At 44.6% G+C, this 20,725-nt stretch overlaps 2 protein-coding genes across 5 annotated transcripts in view; one reads left to right on the top strand and one right to left on the bottom strand.

Annotated features, from left to right (window-relative positions):
* Nucleotides 1-604: 604 nt before the first annotated feature.
* Nucleotides 605-19,401, top strand: rnf111 (ring finger protein 111). 2 transcript variants are annotated; one of them, XM_053864639.1, is made up of 15 exons: nucleotides 605-1,062; nucleotides 2,615-3,571; nucleotides 5,979-6,111; nucleotides 9,488-9,642; nucleotides 11,789-11,983; nucleotides 12,085-12,449; nucleotides 12,644-12,893; nucleotides 13,136-13,493; nucleotides 13,750-13,875; nucleotides 14,987-15,104; nucleotides 15,321-15,398; nucleotides 16,358-16,453; nucleotides 16,752-16,838; nucleotides 17,164-17,267; nucleotides 17,760-19,401. In XM_053864639.1, exons 2-15 carry the CDS (start codon nucleotides 2,698-2,700, stop codon nucleotides 17,875-17,877), a joined length of 3,057 nt encoding a protein of 1,018 aa, XP_053720614.1. In that variant the 5' UTR covers nucleotides 605-1,062; nucleotides 2,615-2,697; the 3' UTR covers nucleotides 17,878-19,401. The 2 variants fall into 2 exon arrangements, with proteins under 2 accessions (XP_053720614.1, XP_053720615.1); XM_053864640.1 differs by lacking the exon at nucleotides 16,752-16,838 and having other exon boundaries at nucleotides 17,760-19,400.
* myo1ea (myosin IEa) overlaps nucleotides 18,842-20,725 on the bottom strand; it is a 35,015-nt gene continuing 33,131 nt past the window's right edge. The window contains exon 27 of one of the 3 annotated variants that reach the window (XM_053864637.1): nucleotides 18,842-20,487. In XM_053864637.1, coding sequence (XP_053720612.1) covers nucleotides 20,411-20,487 — 77 coding nt within the window. In that variant the 3' untranslated portion in view covers nucleotides 18,842-20,410. The remainder of the gene's footprint in view (nucleotides 20,488-20,725) is intronic. The other 2 variants (XM_053864636.1, XM_053864638.1) reach the window with 2 other exon arrangements.

Below are 20,725 nucleotides of genomic sequence, written 5' to 3'. Positions count from 1 at the left end.
TCGGGAATACGTTCCAACCGTATTTTGCTTTAAATCAAAGGCACGTTCAGGCCATACATTTCTCTGATTTTTACCTAGGTTCTAACTTTGGCAGGCAACAGTACGTTCATTCAAGTCACTCATTGGCGTTGACAATAAAGTAAAAATAAGTTCATGATCACATTTGTTAATAAATTAGAGCATTTCATGTGAGAACAGCAAGTGCGGAAGATTTATATGAAAATTCTTCACTCTTTTGTTGCAGATGTTGGATCACTCGGCACTTTATAGCAAGAGAATAATATCCGTTCTCTTTTCAATCACGCATATATTTGGGTTTTTTCATGTTTGTAGTGCACCACCCTAATAGCCACTAGAGGGCGCGTTTGTATTTAAAGTCATAGATTGAATCAGCATAACGAAAATGGCGCTGCGCATTCCTTCACTGTTCTTTACGCTTTTTCATAATATATGCTATTTTATCGATTATTTCTAACCTTACAATGGGGCGGACATGTTATAGCCTAAATGGTTCCCACTCTAATAACCTGTGATACAAAGCGTCGCTTGTTGACTCATTTGATGATTTGGCGACCCCTTGTGGCACTAAGTAGAAACGCCCGTGTGTTGTAGCCAGCGAACAGACGACCGCTGGGTAAACAACAGAGACGGGAATGGCCACTTCGTTGGGGGATAACGAAGAGACGGGTTTATATTTTGCTATAGGAGCGCAATAGATACGTCGCGTTGCCTTTCCAAATGTTCTAGGACTTGTTCGCGACTCTCCATGGCCGAATATTCCAGCGTAGTTGATGTCGAAAGTTAAGATAGCTTCAACGTTAGCTTAGCTCGGGGCCCATTGCCTTCGTCCGCTCTGCTCTCGCTCGGGACTGTTGTCAGTTTCACAATCCGAGCCACTTTCGTCCTCGATCCGCGGTTCGATGGAGGCCTGTCTAGTTAACAACCTGCGCTAACATGTAGCCCTAGCCGTCTCGACATTTTCAACGGAAATTCCCCGTGCCATACTGGATCACTGTTAGCGAGAGGATGGTGACATGTTGTGGAAAACCCATTAAGAACAAGGTACGTGTTTGTCTTTGTTTTCTGCCTGGTATGTCAGGCTAATGGGGGCTAGCCGTCTTGTAGGAATCATCTCGACCGACCCATTCACTGTTTTCATGTTCCACCCAACTATCACCGTCTAAAATAACGTCTGAGATGTGAGCAGCCTGGCTTGGTGCAATACGTTCTACATTTGTAAATGTGCTTTTCCCTACCGTTTCAGTCCAACCCATTAAATATATTTCTGCTGTGGACGTTTCATGTATAGCGTTGCTCATGGGCTGGATGCTGCAGCTTCACATTTCTTTTTCTAGTAGACATTTTAATATGTTGAAATGGCGACATGGTTTTCCATCGTTTGGAAACATACATATTTTCGCGGATGGAGTGCACGTATCCCCCTAGTTCCAGCCTCTGGGGGTTTTGTTATTAGCCATGTATATTTCTGGTGTTTATCTATTGGGAAAGCAGATTCATTAAAGAGTTCCAGGCTCCAGTCTCAGGCTTCCCTATGACAGCGATCTCCTCCAAACCTGAGCTATGCTGAAAACCAGCATATTGTCTTCATTGAACCGCATGGATATGTACAAAAATCAACTCTACTCCGAGTCTCTGGTGAATGGCTTCCACAGTGATGACTCCAGCCATAAGCTCAAGGGAAATCCTTTTGCTCATGATCCATAATTCTTGCCTAAACATAAGGATAGCAGTGGACATTGATCATAAATCAGATCAATGCCATCATGCTGCTCTTATTTTTGCCACAATACATAGCTTTGGCTGATGGAGGAGACATTGATCAATATGATCAAGTTTCCATGTCAAGAAGTGGCACTAAACATGTCTTGTTGGTGTTCAGAAAGCTCATACATGGGGACTGTTTATTGAATGGGTAGTATTGCATGTTGTATTGCATGTTATTTTCTCAGCTTTTTGGCTGATATGTTTTAAATGTTTTGTTTTTTTAGCTGGAAACATTGTAGTATCAGATGAACTAAGCAACCATTTGGGGCATTGATGTGGTTAAAGGGAGGTCGGAGTAAAGGCACTTCAGTCACGAGCTTCAAGTTCACTTGTTTTTGTCCAGGCTGTATCATAGTAGCATGACGTTTTAATTGGTAATAAAACATCACATGGATTTGTACCCCTCCCTGACCTAGACTATATATCATATATATTAACTACAGTATAATGGCTAAGACCAAAGAAATTGCCCACAGCCAAACTGGCCCTTTTTGTTGCTCTGTCCCCCACTAATATCTAAAAAAAACAACCTTCTAAGTTTTGTGCTGATATTCTTTATTATGATTGAAGTGTTTACATGAGTCAACTCTCCCTTTCTACAATTAGTTAATTCCCCCTTTGGGATCTGCCCTGGACTCGGATTCCAGAAATAGTGATGTTTGTGATTCAAAATAACTCTGAGATCATTGTGCTACAATAGTCATTTATTTAAATTGCCATGTTCCCTGCCATAATTTTGCCCAACAATCCACACATGCTATGTTTATGTGTCAAATACCACTCAAGTGTTGCTTGCTGGTTTGTCACATTGTTTTCCTTCTTTTTCTAGCTGTAGTGAGATGCTGTGGCTCGACTTATAGGACGTGGTGGAACAGTATTGGATGTTTGCAGTGTGAGGACTGACCCGTCACCATGAAGAGTGAGGTGCCGTCGGGGCCCCCTACCAGACAGGAGCATCTTAAGGAGCCTCTGGCAAATCCAGAGACTATGGAAGCAGCTAAGAGTTTTCCGGAGAACATGGAGGTGATCGGAAAGACGGGAGCTGATTTTAAAAGCCTTTGCACTGAACCCAAGCATCGCACCCTGAAGGAGACAGGGACACAAAAAGACATAGAACGTGGTCTTTCTGCACGTAGGAAAAGAAAAGGTCCCGGAGCTGGACCGTCCGATTGCTCAATGAAGGAGGGGAATATAACCGAGAGTTCAGCTACACCTCAGCGACCTCGGGTAGAACTTTTACAGAACCCCAGCGAGGAAGATCACAACCATGAGTCGTCTTTTAGTGAGTGCGCTTCATCCCCTTCCTCAAGTTTGAGATTTGGGGACTCTGACACGCTCACCTCAGAGGAAGAAGAGGAAGCAGGAGCCACAGGGGGGCAACACAAGGGCTCAGCTCTCACCACCACAGCTAGTGGAGTCAGTTTGCGACCAGTTCTGGGTCGGCCCAGACGGAGTCGCTCACATAAGTGGGTGCGCTCTGAAGCAGAGCCTGTGCTGCTGAAACGTCCATGTTTGAACAACCGGCGGCCTCTGCAAAGGAAACGCTTTGTTAAATCTGTTGCCGTAGGGGTTCAGCGGACTCCGAAGCAAAAGGAAAGACTACTGCTGCAGAGAAAGAAACGTGAAGTTATCGCACGCAGGAAGTATGCTCTACTGCACAGCACCAGTAGTTCCAGTGACGAGCTGAGCAGCGGGTCGTCCTCCACCTCAACTTCCGAAGCAGAAGATGAGCTGTATGTTGACGTGAGCAGCACCAGCAGCCAGCCCAGTGCTTCTGTGACTGCAGGTAATGTGCCAGTCGCTTTTGTGTTCCTATTATGAAAGTGTGATCACATTATTAGCTGGGCAACTGTGGTGTTACATTTCTTATTGTAAAAAAATATGTGAAAGAATTGTTTCACAATTTTTGCATTCTTTTATGACGTTCTTTAAAATTTCACAGGACAATAAAATGGATCAGTCAGAGCCTTAAAAGTAAACACTATTTTATGACAATGACAGCTGGTACATTGGTGCTTTCTGATGGTTGCGCACTTATTGTCTGATGCTAAAGCTGACCCCTCTGGAAACAAAAGCTTTCAGACGGTTTTACTTCTTTGGCTGTCTTGCATGAACTGCACATTTGAGGGCTCCTCAAAGTGGCTCAATGATGTTAAGGTCAGAAACCTTTGATGCCTATTCCAGACCTTTTACCCCAGTCAGCGCAATCAAAGCACACAGAGTTTGGCCTTATGTTGTGGATCGTTCTCATATTGGAAACACTGTGGATTTGATGGGTGCATTTTTGTCCTGCTGTCTTGATAATGGCATGTCACTTTCTAGTTTGACCTAAATCCCTGTACATCTGTGGCTCGAACATCCCTTAATTATCAGAGATCCTTTTAACAGTTATTGACTCCTTTCCATGTCAAGTGTATGCAGGGTTTCCGCCAGGATTTTTCTGAAACTGTGGCGGAGTCGCACCGAAAAAACAACGCAGCCGATCAAGAAGTGATACAGAAACGGAAGGGAGCGTCATTTACTGAATTAATGAGACTAAAATGCTAGTTTTTAGTCATGAAAAGTAAATCTACCTCCAATCCAAGCTGTCCTCACTCTTCATTGGTCTGGCCTGAACGCACAACTTGCATTCAGCAAGCAACATACTTCAGTCATTATGATGTTGCTTTCGGTGTTATGTGTTATCTGTTTGTTTCGATGTTTCCACTTTGCTTTAATACTTTAATATCTTTTAAAAAAAGATCATTTTTCTGATGTATTTATATCCACTCATGATGATTTTCCAGGTAAATGGCCAGTTTTGTGTTCCCTAGTTGCTTAGGCTGTTATATAGCTATTGATAACATTTCCCTGCTACAGAAGCTCCTTTACATACGCCTGCTGTTCCTTTGACAATTCTTTTGGCTTCACCATAGATGGGAATCCAGCAAGTTGTGCGGGAGAGATTCAATCTGCTCGCTGACTTTTTACCGACACTAATTTCAGGGAGATGTCAGAAAGGGTCTGCTAGAAAGAAAAATAACAAGGCTCTTGTGGAAGTATGCTGCACGACAACATGTTTCTCTGGAGCTCAGTTTAGGCTGTGATGAAATGTTGTATGTTGTTGAACGGAACTCAGTTTTCCATCAGCTTTACCATCGTAGCCAGGAGGCCTCAAAGGAAAACCTATTGTTTATACTACGTATCGGAGCACTGATCTTGTTGGAGTCTGAAGTTGAAGTTCACTATTTTGCCTCCGATTTTTTCAGTAGATGTGTGTGTTTGTTCTGGCTTACAGTTCAAATGATTTAGAAACTGCAGTCTGGACTGATCCGATCTGAATATCAGCTTACTTTTAAATGCTTTTTTAGGTTTTAGATGGTCATCATTCTGAAAGGAATGGACTTTCACTAGGGTTGTGCCATTTTCTGTTAAGAACTGCCTGCCCTCAAGGAAAATTCTTAGGAAGTGATATGTGAGAATTTCAGTTGTTTTTACGAATCCTTTCACTCATGTTCTCCTCCACTTCATTAGCATTTAACCCGAAGGCTGCAAACTGGTATACAACATTTAATTGAATCGAAAAGGAAGTCAAGGATCTTAAATTCAATGATTTGCACAGGTTTAGGTTTCTGTAGGATCCTGGGATGATGTCAGTTAATGCTCATTTTATCAACATGAAACTTCGTTTCACTGGAATTTACTGGCAACAATGCCTTAATCCATTAAGAGTGTGTAACATCATGGGAGCTGCTGTGTAAACAATGAAGAGGACAGTGAGTGGAGCTCTAAGCCCGGTGCTGTTGAAGGTAGCGAAATACTCTGTATGTTGACATTGGCAACAGCTTTCAAGCTCCTTTAAACTCCAATCTCTTATATTTACAGTTGGAATTCATAACAATTCAGTGAATACAGAAACAGGTTTGATCATTTTTGTCTTTGTCTTTAAAATGAGTCAAGAAAATTCAGAATAACAGTGTGTGAATAGAATGAGATGTGCACTAGGTCAGAGCAGAGGGGACGGATCAGTCGAGCAGTTTTTGATGAAGGAATATTAGAAGTATGGATTAACCATTCTAATTGCCTTTCAACAGATGTGCATATACATGTCGCCAAGATGGTTGACATGTTCTTCATGAGATCTTGTTCAAAAGTGATTCCTCATTGTCTCCTGTCATATTTCCTCTCCTTCATGTCTCCGCTTCTGTTCGCAGGTGCTTTGGATGAAGACGTGGTGGTAATTGAGGCGACTCCAGCGCCGGCGCCCGTTGTTCCTGCCAGCGAAGAAATCAATGTCACCTCAACTGACAGTGAGGTGGAGATTGTCACGGTTGGAGATGGTTTCAGGTAAGACATCGGCTCTAAGCCCATTAACTTGATCAAATATTTTGTTGTCATTGGTGCCACATGACGATTGAAATCTGATTTAAGTATAGAGAAAGGAACGCTGGTTATCTAACAAAGCTGTCACACTTTTTTTTTTTAAGTTTCATTTGATGTTTACGTGGTAACAGTGGCTGTCATTTGTCTACATATGTGAAACACAGCCTCTATAAGTACAAAACTGGGAGGGCAGATTGCTGTAACACCCATAAAATTGATGCTTCATTGTAATGGAATTGCAATGTTTGCAGTGAATTATTTAGTTCATTAATTATCCCTCCAATTCTGAAGCTTTATTTTCTCTGGGAAATAGATATGGCAGAGCAGGAGCCCTAGTTTCCTCTCATCAATCCTGTGGGATCTGCTCAGTCCTGCAGTGGGCAGACCTTTCCCGCAATTAACTCGCAAATGCGGAAGGTGCAAAAATGACCACTTCAACCGCATCCTTGCTTTTGGTCCTCTTTCTGCTTGTGGAATGACCGTTGTCATTCTCTGTGAGGTGATCACACTTCGGAATGCTGTGGCTTCTCTAATCTGTCTGCTTTCTTGACTTTCAAAAGATGTCCTGGCCTGCTGGAGAATGTAGTGATGAGCTTTCGCACACGGCGGGGGGGATGGGTGGCTGGAGGCCAGGGACTAGGCGGCCAACAGAATGTGCAATGAAATTTCCTTTTTCCCCTCAAGTTGTTGTTAGAATTGGGTAAATACTGTCGTTGCTGCATGAGCAGACCTAAAGAATGTGCATGAATAATTACTAGTGCTAGTTGTTTGTCGTGTATAATTAATATCTCAGTGTCTGGTTATTTTTATTTTGTCGTGCACAGTTAGCATGTATCCAGCAAAAGAGAGTAAGTGGGCGTGTTGTTGTTGTGCTGCATTAGTTTGAATTCTGTCACGCTTCCCCGTCTCTGTGACAGTTAAGGTAAGGTTAACTTGCCTGATAAACTCTGAGCTACTTTTGAAACCTTTTCATCCCCGCTTCCAAACAACGGCTGCTTCTGCCGTGATGAGACCTAATACGCTGGGACCGAGTATAAAAATAAAGTCTGCGTGTCATGCATATTCCGCACATTGAACACACTCTCAGTTTGAAAGTCATTTACTGGTGGCTGATGCGTTTTTGTCCACTGTGAGCTGGCTGCAACTGTACAAGCAGCACGTTGGAACATTCCAGTGTTTTAACAGTGCACCGTGGGATATTTGTGAGCCACTGCTCTCTCCATATCACAGAAGCGAACACTAAACACGGGTAATGACGCCTGTTGTGATCAATGTGGCATCATGTGGATTTAAATGTGGCCTCGAACAATGTTCCAGCAGATTGCATGCTACATTTGGTTCTTCCATGTACTTGGCTTTAATGTACATCATTTGACAGGAATATCTGAATCATTTAAAAATAAAAACTGAGGAATACTTGTTTTGTCGAGTCCACAACATGAGACCAGTACAAGGCGAGACTGAGCCTTTGAGGAGGCTAGAACAAGGTGAGACAGAGTCCCAGATCGTGAGGAAGAAGTGAATGCAGCACACGTATGGCTATTTGTCGCCATAAATCCGAATCGCTTACAGAACGGCACCAAAATCAAAACCCTTCTTAGTCGGCACCCAACTCTCAAATTACGTTTAGAGCTGGCTGGACACCGAGAGTCAGGGCCCTCTTTCCCATCTGCCTTACTGCAGGTGAGGGTCATTAAGAGGCAGAAAGAAAGCGTCAAGGTTTGTGGCTTTTCTCAAACAAAAGAAAGAAAATTTAAATCATTATAGATTTTTCAGTCAGCATGACTGAGACCAGAGCGAGTCTCACTGAAATTGATACCAAAAAATTGGTCCAAATGCAAGTCCAGTTGATTCAAATCCTTTCTCTGGACTATTGACTTTATCCACATCATGATTTCTTGAAAAATGTCCTTTAATAAAACAAATATAAAAACCAGAAACATTAATAATTTTGGCCTCTGTGCGCCTGACCAACCCTCGCACCAGGACAGTAAACATCACCCTGATAAAAGGTGCCATCATTTGCTGTCATCTTGGTGACATACATCAAACATCACACATATCAAACAACACAAGACAAATGAATACATACCCATAATGTATAAACAAATATCATGATAACAATGAGTCACAACAAAGCTTACCATTACACAACCTTACTGCACTGGGCACAACTCATTGTATATACATGTGGTATACCTGCAAATGGTGTTTGTCTTGGAGGGGAAGTGATATGTGTTGCATCACTGGTGAGATCAAACAGTAGGATAGAAAATCGCAGACGAAACAGTCTTGTGTTCCAGTTTATGGTGCCCTGAATGTTAATACAAACCCATATTAATAGACTGTTTCTGTACAGGGCCTTCGTTGTGCTTTTTCAAATATTTGGTTCCTACTCATTATAGCCTGATTCTTCTTTGTTAATGTCCATTTCAAAGGTCTTCAGATCTGGCTGCCTTGTTAACATGGATGTAATGGATGTTTTGGTTCACTGAGTATTAGCCATTTTCTTTGGTGCTCAATGTTCATTCCTCCTCAACTGGGCTGAATCAAAGATGCATGCCCGTGTCAGTACTAGGGTATCTGCTTTATGTTTGATTCTCTATAAGTCGTATTAACCACAGCATCATTCTCTTGCACTAGAGATGTCATTGCCTTCGCCTCCACACTTCTTGTTATCTCTTTATCAGCTCAGCTCTCTTCCCGACCGCTCCCTGAGGAGGGTGACTCGCATCACCTCGGCATTACCATGCCTTCCATTCCCACAGTGTTCATGTTTACGATATACTGTTTTCCTTCCAGCTTCTCCCAGTCCTTGGGGGGTCCTGGTGGTAAACAGGTATTTACAAAATATTCCCAGATCAACTTAATTAGAGCAGTCTCCCATGTGGCATCGCTGGTGTTCAGGGATCAATCTGCAACCAAGGAGCTGCACCAGTTGTACCTTTGCTTGACATGCGTCCCCCACTGTTTAACCTCTGAAGAAGCCTGTTTTCCTCATCTCCTTCATGTGTGATCTGGGGTCACATGTATTCCGATGACTATGCAAATGCCCTTTTCAACTAGTGCACTAGTTAACACTAGCAAGTTTCTCTCTTCACTGACTGATCAAAGACAAGGTCCCAGTTGATTCTTCTTCCATCACAGCTCACGGGAGGAGATTGCCTTCATTGTTGGCTTCACAAGGCCATATCTTTTTTTATGTTCCTTTTTCCCCCCACTTTAAACAGACAAGTCTCTTAGTCATGTTGAACCCCAAACAGTGGAAACAGTGTTGTAGGAAGGGGCGTATCTTTGTATTCAGTTAGCCCTTATAGCATTTCTCTTTGTGCTTGCGCAGGTCTCGCTCAGTAGGAGGGCTGGGCAGGCTGTGGCCCAGTAGTTGCTCCCAAAACCGTCTTCAGGAGTCACGTGGACGACACAGACTCTCTACTGTCATCCAACCGCTGCGCCAGAATCCAGGAGAGGTGGTCGATCTCACTGTCGATGAAGATGGTAAGCTCCAATGATTCGAAACTACTCCTTACTTTTCTCACGTCAGTGAGTCGTCTGTCTTTTTTTCCTCTTTTTGTCAGGTGTGTAGTTTGAGCAGATTTATCCTTCTGCCAATGAGGTTATGTTTTCGACTACGTGATGTTTTTGATGGCGTGATTAGGATCATCTGGATCCAGGCTTTTTTTTTTAAGGATACTTGTGAAGGATACGTCATTGCTAGATTCTGTTGGAGGTGGACTAAAGCTGCTTGGGGGAGTTATGCGCTCTGCGAGTGCTTTTCTAGTTATAAAGTGCTTCAAAATGATACTTGGATGAGGAGCTTAATTTGCCTCCGGATTTAATCAGTTATTTATATACTGTTTTCTGCGACTATTTCAACAATTATTTACATTGTAGATTCTCACTGAAGGCATTAAAACTGTGGATGAACACTTATGGAATCGTAGTAAACCAAGAAGTGTGTAATTACTCAAAACATGTTTGATATTTTGGATTCTTCAAAACACCCACCCTTTTCTTTGATTTCTGCTTTGCTCACTCCTGGCATTCTGGCAATGGGCTTCATGATGTAGTCAGCTGATAAGGTTTTCCAAGAGGTGACTACATCCTGAAGCTTATTAGAAGCACAAGGGTTTGCAGCGCTGCCAACAGATCAAAAGGTGGCTACTTTGAGTCATCCATACAAGTTATTATAACATTTTTTTCTTTGCTACATACTTCCATATATTCATATATTTGACATCTTCAGTATGAATAATGCATGAGAATGCCTCCAAGAATCAACTGACAATGAAGATTGATTTTTCTTTGTGGTAAAAATATTATTTTTATACATGTAACTGGTTGAAATCATTTTCTCATTTACAAAGCAATTATGTAAATGGCTGGAGACCCATTCCATTTCTTCAGCAAAGGCCTTGACATGAGAAAATATGCGATCACAGAGTGTGAGGGAATTTGCATTTCTTAGTGGGTTGTGATTAATTTGTGACCCAAAAGCAGAATGCACACGCACCTGAATTCTAATGAGCTCTTTTCTTCTCCCTGTGGCTGCACCTTAGCTGTTAAGCTCACACGACCTATTACCCTTTTTGTGTTGAGGCACTGGCATATTTTCTTTATGTAGTCTTTGAACTCCATTGAGGTTTGCTTGGTTAAGTTGGTGGATATTTAGGGTCTGACAACTTGTGGCCTTCTGGTGTAAGGCCCATTTACACTCAACGTTACGTACAGATCTGGATATGGGCGGAGCCTTCTTTCGTTCATTTCGTCCATATTTCTGCACATTTCCACAAAGCTTACGGATACGGACCAAACAGAGCAGTACCACCGGAAACCATGGGCGGCAGTCTTGCTGTCACTAACTTAAATGTAGCTACAATGAGACATGAAGGAGACATAACAATGGCAGAAGTACTCCGTTCTCCAGTAGCAATATATTTAACGGCCTCACTGAGTACCATTACCTTGCTGCCTCTGTTTCCTCTTTTGTGCAAGAGGTACATTATCAGTACTTCTTCCACTGTCGTCATGTTTGTTATGGAGTTGGTTGTTATCATCAACTTTTGACTCTAGGCTGCCCCCCTGTGGCATCAATTGGTGAACAGCAATATCAACGTAAAGAACACATGGAAGCATGTGGTCAGTGACGGTAACATTGTTTGAAACACACAGGTCCAGTTTAGTACATAAAGGGAGCATAAATGTGCCTTTACGGTCCAGCTGTCTTGACCTTAAATGTACATATATGTATTTAATCTGTCCCGTAGCTGCTTAGCCTGATAAGTTATGCTCTCTATATCAACTGTCCGATCGTCTCTCTTCCACTGACTACCGAAGACCTTTTAAGGAGGAAGTGAGGAGAAGACATTCAGCTTTATATTGATCAATATAAAACACTCAATTCACAGAATTCTGTTGAAGTTATAACTCACACATTTTCAAATAGGATCTGTTTCTGCAGATCATTGGATGTATGTGGGGTGAATAGCATTCTTATTGACCTGTGAGACAATATGCCATTGGTCTTTGTCTACTGTCTGTTTACCGGGGTGATAGCTTGTTTAATTCTTATTAATTGCTTGGTTCTGAGTAGGTTTTTCCTTAATAAATAGAAAACTAATAGCCATTTGTTTCCCTTCCTCAGACCTCAGTGTTGTGCCAACGACCTCCAGCAGCATTCATCCACAAACAGTCAGGTCCTCTTCGTCATCATCCTCCCATCATGCCTCTACCTCAGAGCTCAATGATGTCCCAGGACCCTCCACCAGTTGCTCAGGCTCACAACCAGAAAGTATGCATCCGCAGAGGGCAAGTGGTTCAACGCGCACCACCACCGAAGGTACGAATGGCATGTGACGTGGCCCGGCCGCCATCTTGGACTGAGTTATTTGTACGTCAACTGTGACATTAACCCTCTTTAATATCCCTCGTACTCACTAGATGACAGCAGACCAGGTTTGCCTGGAACACCAGGAGAGAGCTCGGGCACGGCCCTGCCCCGCCTTCCATCCTGCTGTCAGCAGCACTCACCTTGTGGAAGACCCTCGCCTAGTCACTTGACCCTCGGCCACTCCCACTCAAACTGCATGCAGGCCTCATCCTCCCAGCAGACCAGCAACGCTCAACATAGTCGCGGTCACAGCAGCGGCCGCCGCTTCCTTCACCATATCCATCAGCCTGCCCCACAGCCACCGGGCACTCTGCCTTTTCAGGAGTCGGGTTGTGCAGTAGAGAGACCCAGCGCCCTCCCTGCGTCCTGCGCCGGTTTGGGCAGCAGCGGCAACAGTTCCCACTACCACGACCAGGTTTGTTGAGGTTATATTTAGTGTCAATAAAATCCTTACACTTGATTTCAAATGATCAAATCCTAAATCAGGTCTGTAGCTGTAACTAACAGCATTGTTACTTTTTCATACCGTAGTATTATAATATGAAGGACTATTTCAGACGGCATAGATACCTTCTTTCACTCATCCACCTCTGTGTCCCCTCCCCACAGCAAACTCTGCCAGTCGACTTAAGCAGCAGTAGCATTCGGAGCAGCGGAAGCAGCGGAGCTAGTTTCCATGGCAGCACCTCTGCTTTTGATCCGTGTTGCCCCGGCTCCACCTCGCGGCCTTCTCCTTTCGCCTCCCAGGCCACTCCCGGGACCAGCCAGACCGCTGCAGTGGACTCTTTCAGCTCCCCTCTAGTGGCCCAGCCGCAAACACAACCCCAGCAGCCCTGCAGACATTACATGCACCCCACTTGTGAGTGTTGATGGTGTCCTGTACCCAGAGTGTTTTAGCTGTTGTCTTTATATTTTTGGGCTGATTTCTGTTTGAGACTGTCTTAGAAAGGGGGTACAGAGGCACAAGGCAGTGCTCTTCTACATTGCTTAAGTCTCTGACCAAAAGGAAGAGTTCAGCTAATGGAAGACTAGACTTGAATGTAAATCCAGCAGAGATTGTGTCGGTGAATCATTGACCTGTAACTTGCTTCTCATCCACAGACGGCACTCTAGCACGCTCCCTGCATCATCAGCCCTCTTCCGCCTGCCCCCACTCCCACGGGAACCCCCAACTGCCCCCTCAGCAGGGCGATTACGTCATCCCCCACGCAGTCCACTCCTTTCACCCTCCGCTGGCGTCCGACCCAGCAGGCCACGCGGTGCCCTCCGCTCCGCCACCTCCTCTGCCTGCCCACCACCCCACAAGCTCCAATGCGCCCCTGGCTCAACACCTGCCTGGGGACCACCAGGCCCTGCCGCACCATGTGCCAGCGCTGGGGGCGTCGGTTCAGAGGCTCCATCAGCACGAGATGATGCAAAGGCTCGAGGTCCAAAGGCGCAGAATGATGCAGCATCCTACGTAAGTGCCCAAAGATCCCTATAGGTTTTGAATCTCCTAGTCTGTCCTCTGACCACATTGTGGAAAGATTCAAGAGTCGTCTTCAAAATTGGGTTCACTTTTTCATGTGTGCAATCATTTTCGATTGTGACAGATGAAAACGTTACTATTCATCTATTTCTAGAAGTGACGAACCCAAGCTCATTTCATGTCTCAGGGTTCATTTGCAAGTGGCTTTTTTCCCCCTAATAAATTTGACCTGTTGTTTTTGTCCCAGGCGAGCGCACGAGCGTCCTCCCCCACATCCTCATAGAATGCACCCGAATTACGGCCATGGCCACCACATCCATGTCCCCCAGACCATGTCCTCCCACCCTCGGCCGCTGGAGCAGAGAACTGCATGGTGAGTTTCAGCGTCCGCAAGGCATCATTCAGGACTTGAAGGTTGGGGGCTGTAGACCAGGGGTTCTTAACCTTTTTGATCCCAGGGCCCACCTGTCCTAGTTCAAGTAATCGAAATGATTCATTACTCTTGAGTTCATTTATGATCAATAACCATATTTAATCTACTTACACGTAAACAAACCAAAACCTTGTGAAATGACGTGAAACCTTGTGATCATCGCAAAGATATTTGTCAGAGAAAAGTCCGACCAGCAGCAGAATCAGGTGCAAGTCATCTTCATCAAATTCGCTTAAGAAAAAAAAAGAAAATATACACTTGATGCAAGCTGTTGAGAAAATTTGAAAAACTGAAAATAAAATAAATATAATGAAACATTGTCTAAATATCATAAAATGAAAATAATATATTTCATTTAAACTCCAAATAAGATATAAGTGAATTGTAAATGAAAGTATTGCCATAAAATGTTCTAATTAATTTTCAAAACTGTTGCTTTCGGGTGCTTTCATGAACAGTTTCTACTGTTGGGGGCGGCATCGCTTTCTTTATCATTTTTTTTTCTTTTCAAGAACTTCTCCATAGTTGTTAACTATCTCCGATTTCAGCTGTCAAGTCAATTCAGTGACACGCTACCGCTACCATACATAGCTAACATATTAAAACTGAGTGTCTTGCTCTTGTGGCCCAAAAATGTAAAGCAAAAAAAATTTTTGCGGCCCTCTCGGGGGCGATCACGGCCCAGCCATGGGTCCCGGCCCTATGGTTAAGAATAACTGCTTTACACAAAGCAGTACAATTGAAATGAAGGACGTGGTGTTTGGTGACACTGTGTTCACAATGATAAAGGTGACTGGTCCTGAGAGCAAGTAAAGAAATGAATGGCTCCTCTGACTGCTGAATCCGGTGCTCCACATCGTGAAAATAACTGGGGCAAATGGTGGATTTAACATTTTGAAATACCCCAAAAGAGCAGGGCCAAACAAGGGTGTCTCAGTAGATCGTGGTTGTCATTCGCCGTCCTTGGCTCAGACAGAACTTGGTGCTTGTTTGACAGCCACATTCCGTCTTCAATTTGCCTTCTCATGTGGTGATGTGTGTCTGTCAACAGGGAGCTCGGCATAGAGGCGGGCGTGACTGTGGCGCCGTACCCTTCAGGGCACCTGCACTCCCACCTGCCCCACTACCACCCTCCCCCAAGGCTGCACCACTTCCCCATTACCTTCATGGTGAGTGAATCGTGCAATTTAACACAGAGGACTGATACAGTCCTGACAAATAAAGGGTCCTGAGATGACATCAGTCCATCACTCATGCATGTCGTGGTGCTCCAGCTTAGCAGTACCATCACGTCTAAGTCGTCTCAACAAGAAGTCGTAATATTGTGTGCGAGCCGCGGCCTCAGTTGAGATATACTACATTCTGTCTTTTGACTTTCCAAGCAGACTGGCGTCTCAGAAGTGACCTACCCACACATTCGGTACATCTCGTCTAGAATGACTGGCCTCGGAAGGACCTACGAGGTGAGACTGAACTGGTCGACGTGACCATTTGGACATATATTCTACACCTTTATTAGTAATGGCAATGGCCGCGCCGAGTCAGACTGCTTCCTATTGATGCCAAAAGTGCTGCTATATCCCACAGTGGAATTACTGTCTCACTCAAACGATGGTCTGTTACCAGAATGCTGTATTGGCTTGCTGCGCAAATGGCTCTCTTCATCTTTTCGCCTCCCTTATATGGTGTTAAATGGTCGCCAGATTTGCTGTGCATGTGTCTAGCACAGTTTAGCTGGTGGGAAATTACATTTCCCAGGTTATATATTGTGGCCATTGAGAGGGGCCGTCAAACCCAAAGAATGGAGGGTAAGGGAAAACTGAAAATAAAAATAAACATAATTTTTTAAAAAGTGATGACATCATGAGTTTATTATGAAATCATCAGTCATTATGAAATGACACTTGAAAAATTTAAAAACCACATTCCATTTACAGTAAAGATTCTCAAAGTGTCTCATACATTTCACAGTCTGCTTTCAATTCTAATACGAGTAACATCCGACCTGTTCGACTTACTTCCACCCACACTCACGACCAGCAATTTATTCAATGTCTGGCACCGCAGCAAGTTGCAGCCCGCCATCACATACGACAGTTTTGGCAGCACAGTAGCACAGCATCTCACTCTCACACAGCCATCTACCACTACTACCATCTACTTTCACCCTGGTGTCGGCTATTTAGAATGACATCCAACTCACGTCCAATCTGACCAGTTGGTCGGAACTGATCCAGGTCGTAAGTCATAATGAACAAAAAACAATGCACAATATCAATTTTATAGTTTTACTCTGACTCCAGGAGGGTCACATAAATACAATCCAACGGCCGCATTTGGCCCCCGGGCCGCACTTTGCCCAGGTCTGGTTTACCTGATGGTCATATTGTTTTGGTCACTGTGTGTGTTTGTGTCCGTTCAGGACCTGCTGCATTTAGAGGAGCGCCTGGGCACGGTGAACAGAGGAGCCTCTCAGGGAACCATCGAGAGGTGCACTTACCCACACAAGTACAAGAAGGTGAGCCAGCGTCTGTTTTGAGTTTCCTCTTCTGTCAGTCTGATAGCTAAAATACTTTCTGTGTCTAGTTGTGCTTGTCTGTTGCAGTGCATTCTGGGACAGAGTGCACGAGGGAGGGAGGGAGGGAGGGGTCTTTGTGCTTTTGCAACATGTTGTTCAAACATTTAGCGGAAACTCTGTAGTGACCTTTTTTTGCCGCCTCTCTTTCCACTGTATAGTGTTTTTGTTCTGGGGAGGGTCTGGTAGTGGTTGTACCTGTATCTAAATGAGCGCTCTAACACCCTGCCGCCCAATACAGAAGGTGTTGGAGAGAGACATTGATCAACAGTTAACCCCCGAAGCTTGGGCATCTATTGGGAAAAATATGCACGCAACCCCTGAATCGGTGAGAAATAAGAACCAAGTCGATTTGGAAACATGTCTCTGCTCACTTGTTCACTCCATGTTAGCTGCAGTTTTGGGGGTAGAGTACTTTAGTCTTGTGTAGCATGTAGATGAGAAAATGTCCCCAAAAAACAGTAAAACTCTTTCTGATGATATCTTGTAGAATCAGTAGATTTAAATAAATGCTTGCATCACTGTGTTACACTGGTCTTTCTTAGTGCTTCTAGTTGAGGAGATGACATTATCTTGTAGAGTAGAATGGTGTGTTTAATGTCCCCCCCCCGCAACTCGGGAAAAATTCACGCTTCACCGTTTTTCCCCGACAGAGAAAGCTTCATGGGAAGCAGGAGGAAGACGAAGGGGCAGACGAAGACACCGAAGAGAAATGCACCATCTGCCTGTCGATACTGGAGGAGGGGGAGGACGTCAGGTAACCGGAGCCCCTCCTGGGTTTGCTTCTGAACATGCACAATTAGACCTGTGGGGGCGCCCTGACGGTCCAGGGTCTGAGGGCTTCTCATTACTTTGTCTCTCTGGAGAGATTTTTCAGCCCAAAAGATTCAATAACCGGCAGAAAACCCCAGAGTGGGGGAGAAATGACGGTCCCCAGGCTGCTGTTGGCACTCTGACAGGTTGTTGGGCGTCATCTGCCCCCTGCTGGCGGCAGAGGAGATGACCAGCGCGGAATAGTCAGTCAGCGGCTTCTTCGTCTTTAGTGGAGCATAGACCTCGTATCACACTGGAAAACCGTGCAGTGGAGATGCGTCTTCTTCTCTGACTTTAATAAGTGAATGTTTGAAGCACTGGTTTATGAATGAATGAGAACATTTCTCCCCCAAAAATCATAATATTTGAACGTGTGGTGATGCCATTTGACAACTGTTGCCGTGCTTCATGGGATGACGTCATGTCTGCTCCCCAGACGGCTGCCCTGTATGCACCTCTTCCATCAGCTGTGTGTGGACCAGTGGCTGCTGACCAACAAGAAGTGCCCCATCTGCAGAGTGGACATCGAGGCGCAGCTGACCGCCGAGAGTTGATGCCGCGTGCTCTTTTTCTAACCAACCTTTTTCTTCGTTTTGAGATTTATTTTCCGATCATTAGTTTTCACTTCAGTACTGCAGTCAACCAAAGATGGCATGAATTACCTGCGCAGCCTAAAAACAAAACAAAAAAAAAGGAAAAAACAAACCCTTCATGGCGTCAAAAGAAGAAGAAGAAGCCCGGCGACGTCACCCGTTCTCCGTCCCGGGCCCAAGATGTTGTGTATTTATGAAGCTTTTATGTAGCTTTTGATTGTTTCTCCTCAAGTGTCATTCTTTCGTTCTCTGCATGTTTCCTCACGACGCATTTCTTTGCACACTGGACTCCTGGCTGCACCGGAGCCGCCCCGCTAGAGTTTGCGTAAACACTGAGGCCTCCGCCGCCGTCGCAGGGCTGGACACGCCGCCCGTCGTCTGGAGTGCTGGAGCTCCGCAGGCGGACGGTGACGTTCCTCCACATTCCAGCTGCTGTATCGGTGCACACTCACAGTATTTGTTAGAAACCGTCTCCATCCACCTACCTTCTGCAAAGGTATTTCAGAGACCATTCTAGACTGTTCCGTTCGGAGTCTGCCGACTCCAAACATCATGGGATCGACTTTCATTTGTTTGCAGAGGAATATTTGAGACTTATTTGAGATTAATATGAGTGTTGACCCCAATCTTGAGACCCCCCCACCTCCTCCTCCTCTGCCCTCTCTGTAGTCGTTCAGCAGCAATGGGTTTTTTTCTTTTCTTTCCACTGCCGTGGAAACACTAGAACTGTTGACTAACTCACCTGCATAGACTTGCACAAGAGAGAAATCGGAACAGCGAGCTGACGCGGCCATTTCCACTCTGGTTATTAAAAGAGGAAGGAAAAAAAAAAAGTCTCTGACGGAGTGAGGAAATGCCGAACTTAAAGCAGGTAAACAAATGTTCATGTAACTCATCAGGATCATATTCTGTGGGATTTATATTAGTTATAAATAAATAATATTAATAAACTTGGATAACTCTTCAGTCTGGCCTCTTTTCTGTTGTGAAGCTGAGGTGGGTTTTCGCTGTGACTTGTGAAGAAGCTCTTCTGAGAAAGGTTCATCATTCAACGCCTGTTCACCCAAGCTCCAACAAAACCCAGTGTGCAGGGAAAATAGCTATTCACCTTTGTCCACCAGAAACAGCAGCAAGATTCAAGCCTTATATTCTCTTTACGTCACTCAAAATGCGGGTTTATTTCTCACCTGTTAGAAGAACATTGAGCTTTAACTCGCACACCTGCTTTTGCTCAGTACAAGCTCCGAGGTCATGTTTCTCTTGACCTTTGACTCTAGAACAATGGAGCATTATGAAGCGTGCTGCATTATCTGAGCTGAGCCAGAAGGCTCAAATCAATACCTCCTTTTTTGTGCAGATTGGTTTCCGACTTGGATTTTGGAGGAAAGATCAGAGGTTTCCTGAAGAGCTAAGAGGCGGGGGACACATGGACAGTGTGGATGTGTTGGAGTGACATGTAACGGGTCAAGAGGATTCTGCCATCGGTCCTTTGTGTTCAGAACCAGGGCAACTTTATCTGTGTTCTGTTGGTGAAGCAGTAGCTGGACATGAGTGAATCATGTTTTCTACACCAGGATTATCTTCAGTGCGATGTGAAACAGCTGCAGTTTCTCCTTCCATCCTGTGATTTAGACGCTTGCAAACGCATCACTTCTTCTCACCAGTCCACACAGAGAGAAGTGAGATACACAAAACGCTTTATTCCACTGTATTGCACAGGAATGTTTCCAACCATCCAGGATCAAAGTAGCAGACGGGCGTTCCCAGCAGTTTTCGGCGAATGACATGACGCAGCTTTTTAATCATCAAAGGACCGTGCGGAACAGCAGTGACACGTAAAGAGCAAAGAAACCGTAAAAGCTTTTAACACAGTGAGTCTATTAAAAAAAATCACCCCAGTGTCCCATCATCATCATCATCAAAGCAGCAGCACAGAGCAGCTCTGTCTGAGACTCTGTGGACGACAATAGAAAAGACGGCTTCATTCATCTAAAACTGACCGACAGGCAGGTGAACACATATACAGAATCAGCCTGTGTCATGTAAACAAGTGACCCGCCCGAGCCCACGTGACTCCTTCCTGCACTCCTCTCGTCCAAGGCAGTACCTGTACCGATAAAGTGCTCATTCACCACAGACGGCTGCTGCTGAAGATCCTCAAAAATGACTTGGCGTCTTCAGCGACACCTTCATTCCAGACCCTGTGAGCGACGACAGTTTGGCATCAAAATAAATATTCCTGGTAAAACTGTGTTCGAGCAGATGTTGTTCCTTCATCTAAAAATCTAAAAAAAAACTAAACTGATTAAAATCCCACAGATTGTTCATCCAGACGTCAGCGAGGGGGTAGAGATTATAAATAGAATAAATAGTTTTGTTCAGTATTGGGAGGCAACAGGCCCCTCGGGTGTCCAGATGCAGTTCGAGTTACATTCATCACAGGAGGAGGAGGGTCACAGCTGGGTCTCCTCCTGCTGCTGGACACCAGCTGCTGCTAGATCTTAGTGACGTAGTTGTTTGGGAAAAGTCCCTGCTTTCCCCGAAGTCTTCCAGTCCACCATCCAGATGCATCTGTGGAACCAGAGGAGACGTTTTTAACAGGAGCTTTTGTTCGAGTTGACCTGGTCACTGAATGGATAAGGGTCAACCTTGAAGGGCCCCTTTCCTGACCATGTCACAGGGCTGTGAAAATGAGAGCGGCCCCTAGTGGAGCACAGGAGTAAAGCGAGACACTCAAATTCCAACAGCGCTTCACTCTGGTGGCGGGGTTATGACGTCAGGCTTCTGACCACGCCCACTCTGTGCTGAT

The sequence above is a fragment of the Synchiropus splendidus genome, chromosome 5, assembly GCF_027744825.2.
Source record: "Synchiropus splendidus isolate RoL2022-P1 chromosome 5, RoL_Sspl_1.0, whole genome shotgun sequence".
Classification (NCBI taxonomy): Eukaryota; Metazoa; Chordata; class Actinopteri; order Syngnathiformes; family Callionymidae; genus Synchiropus; species Synchiropus splendidus.
This window is presented reverse-complemented; position numbering and strand designations above follow the sequence as displayed.

What these genes read in the sequence shown, in the direction of transcription:
- rnf111 (XM_053864639.1), top strand. Translation starts at nt 2,698, where the DNA reads ATGAAGAGTGAGGTGCCGTCGGGGCCCCCTACCAGACAGGAGCATCTT. An exon ending in GTTCCCACTACCACGACCAG is followed by an intron (nt 12,450 to 12,643) that starts GTTTGTTGAGGT and finishes CCCTCCCCACAG; the next exon opens with CAAACTCTGCCAGTCGACTT. An exon ending in TGCACGCAACCCCTGAATCG is followed by an intron (nt 16,839 to 17,163) that starts GTGAGAAATAAG and finishes TTTCCCCGACAG; the next exon opens with AGAAAGCTTCATGGGAAGCA.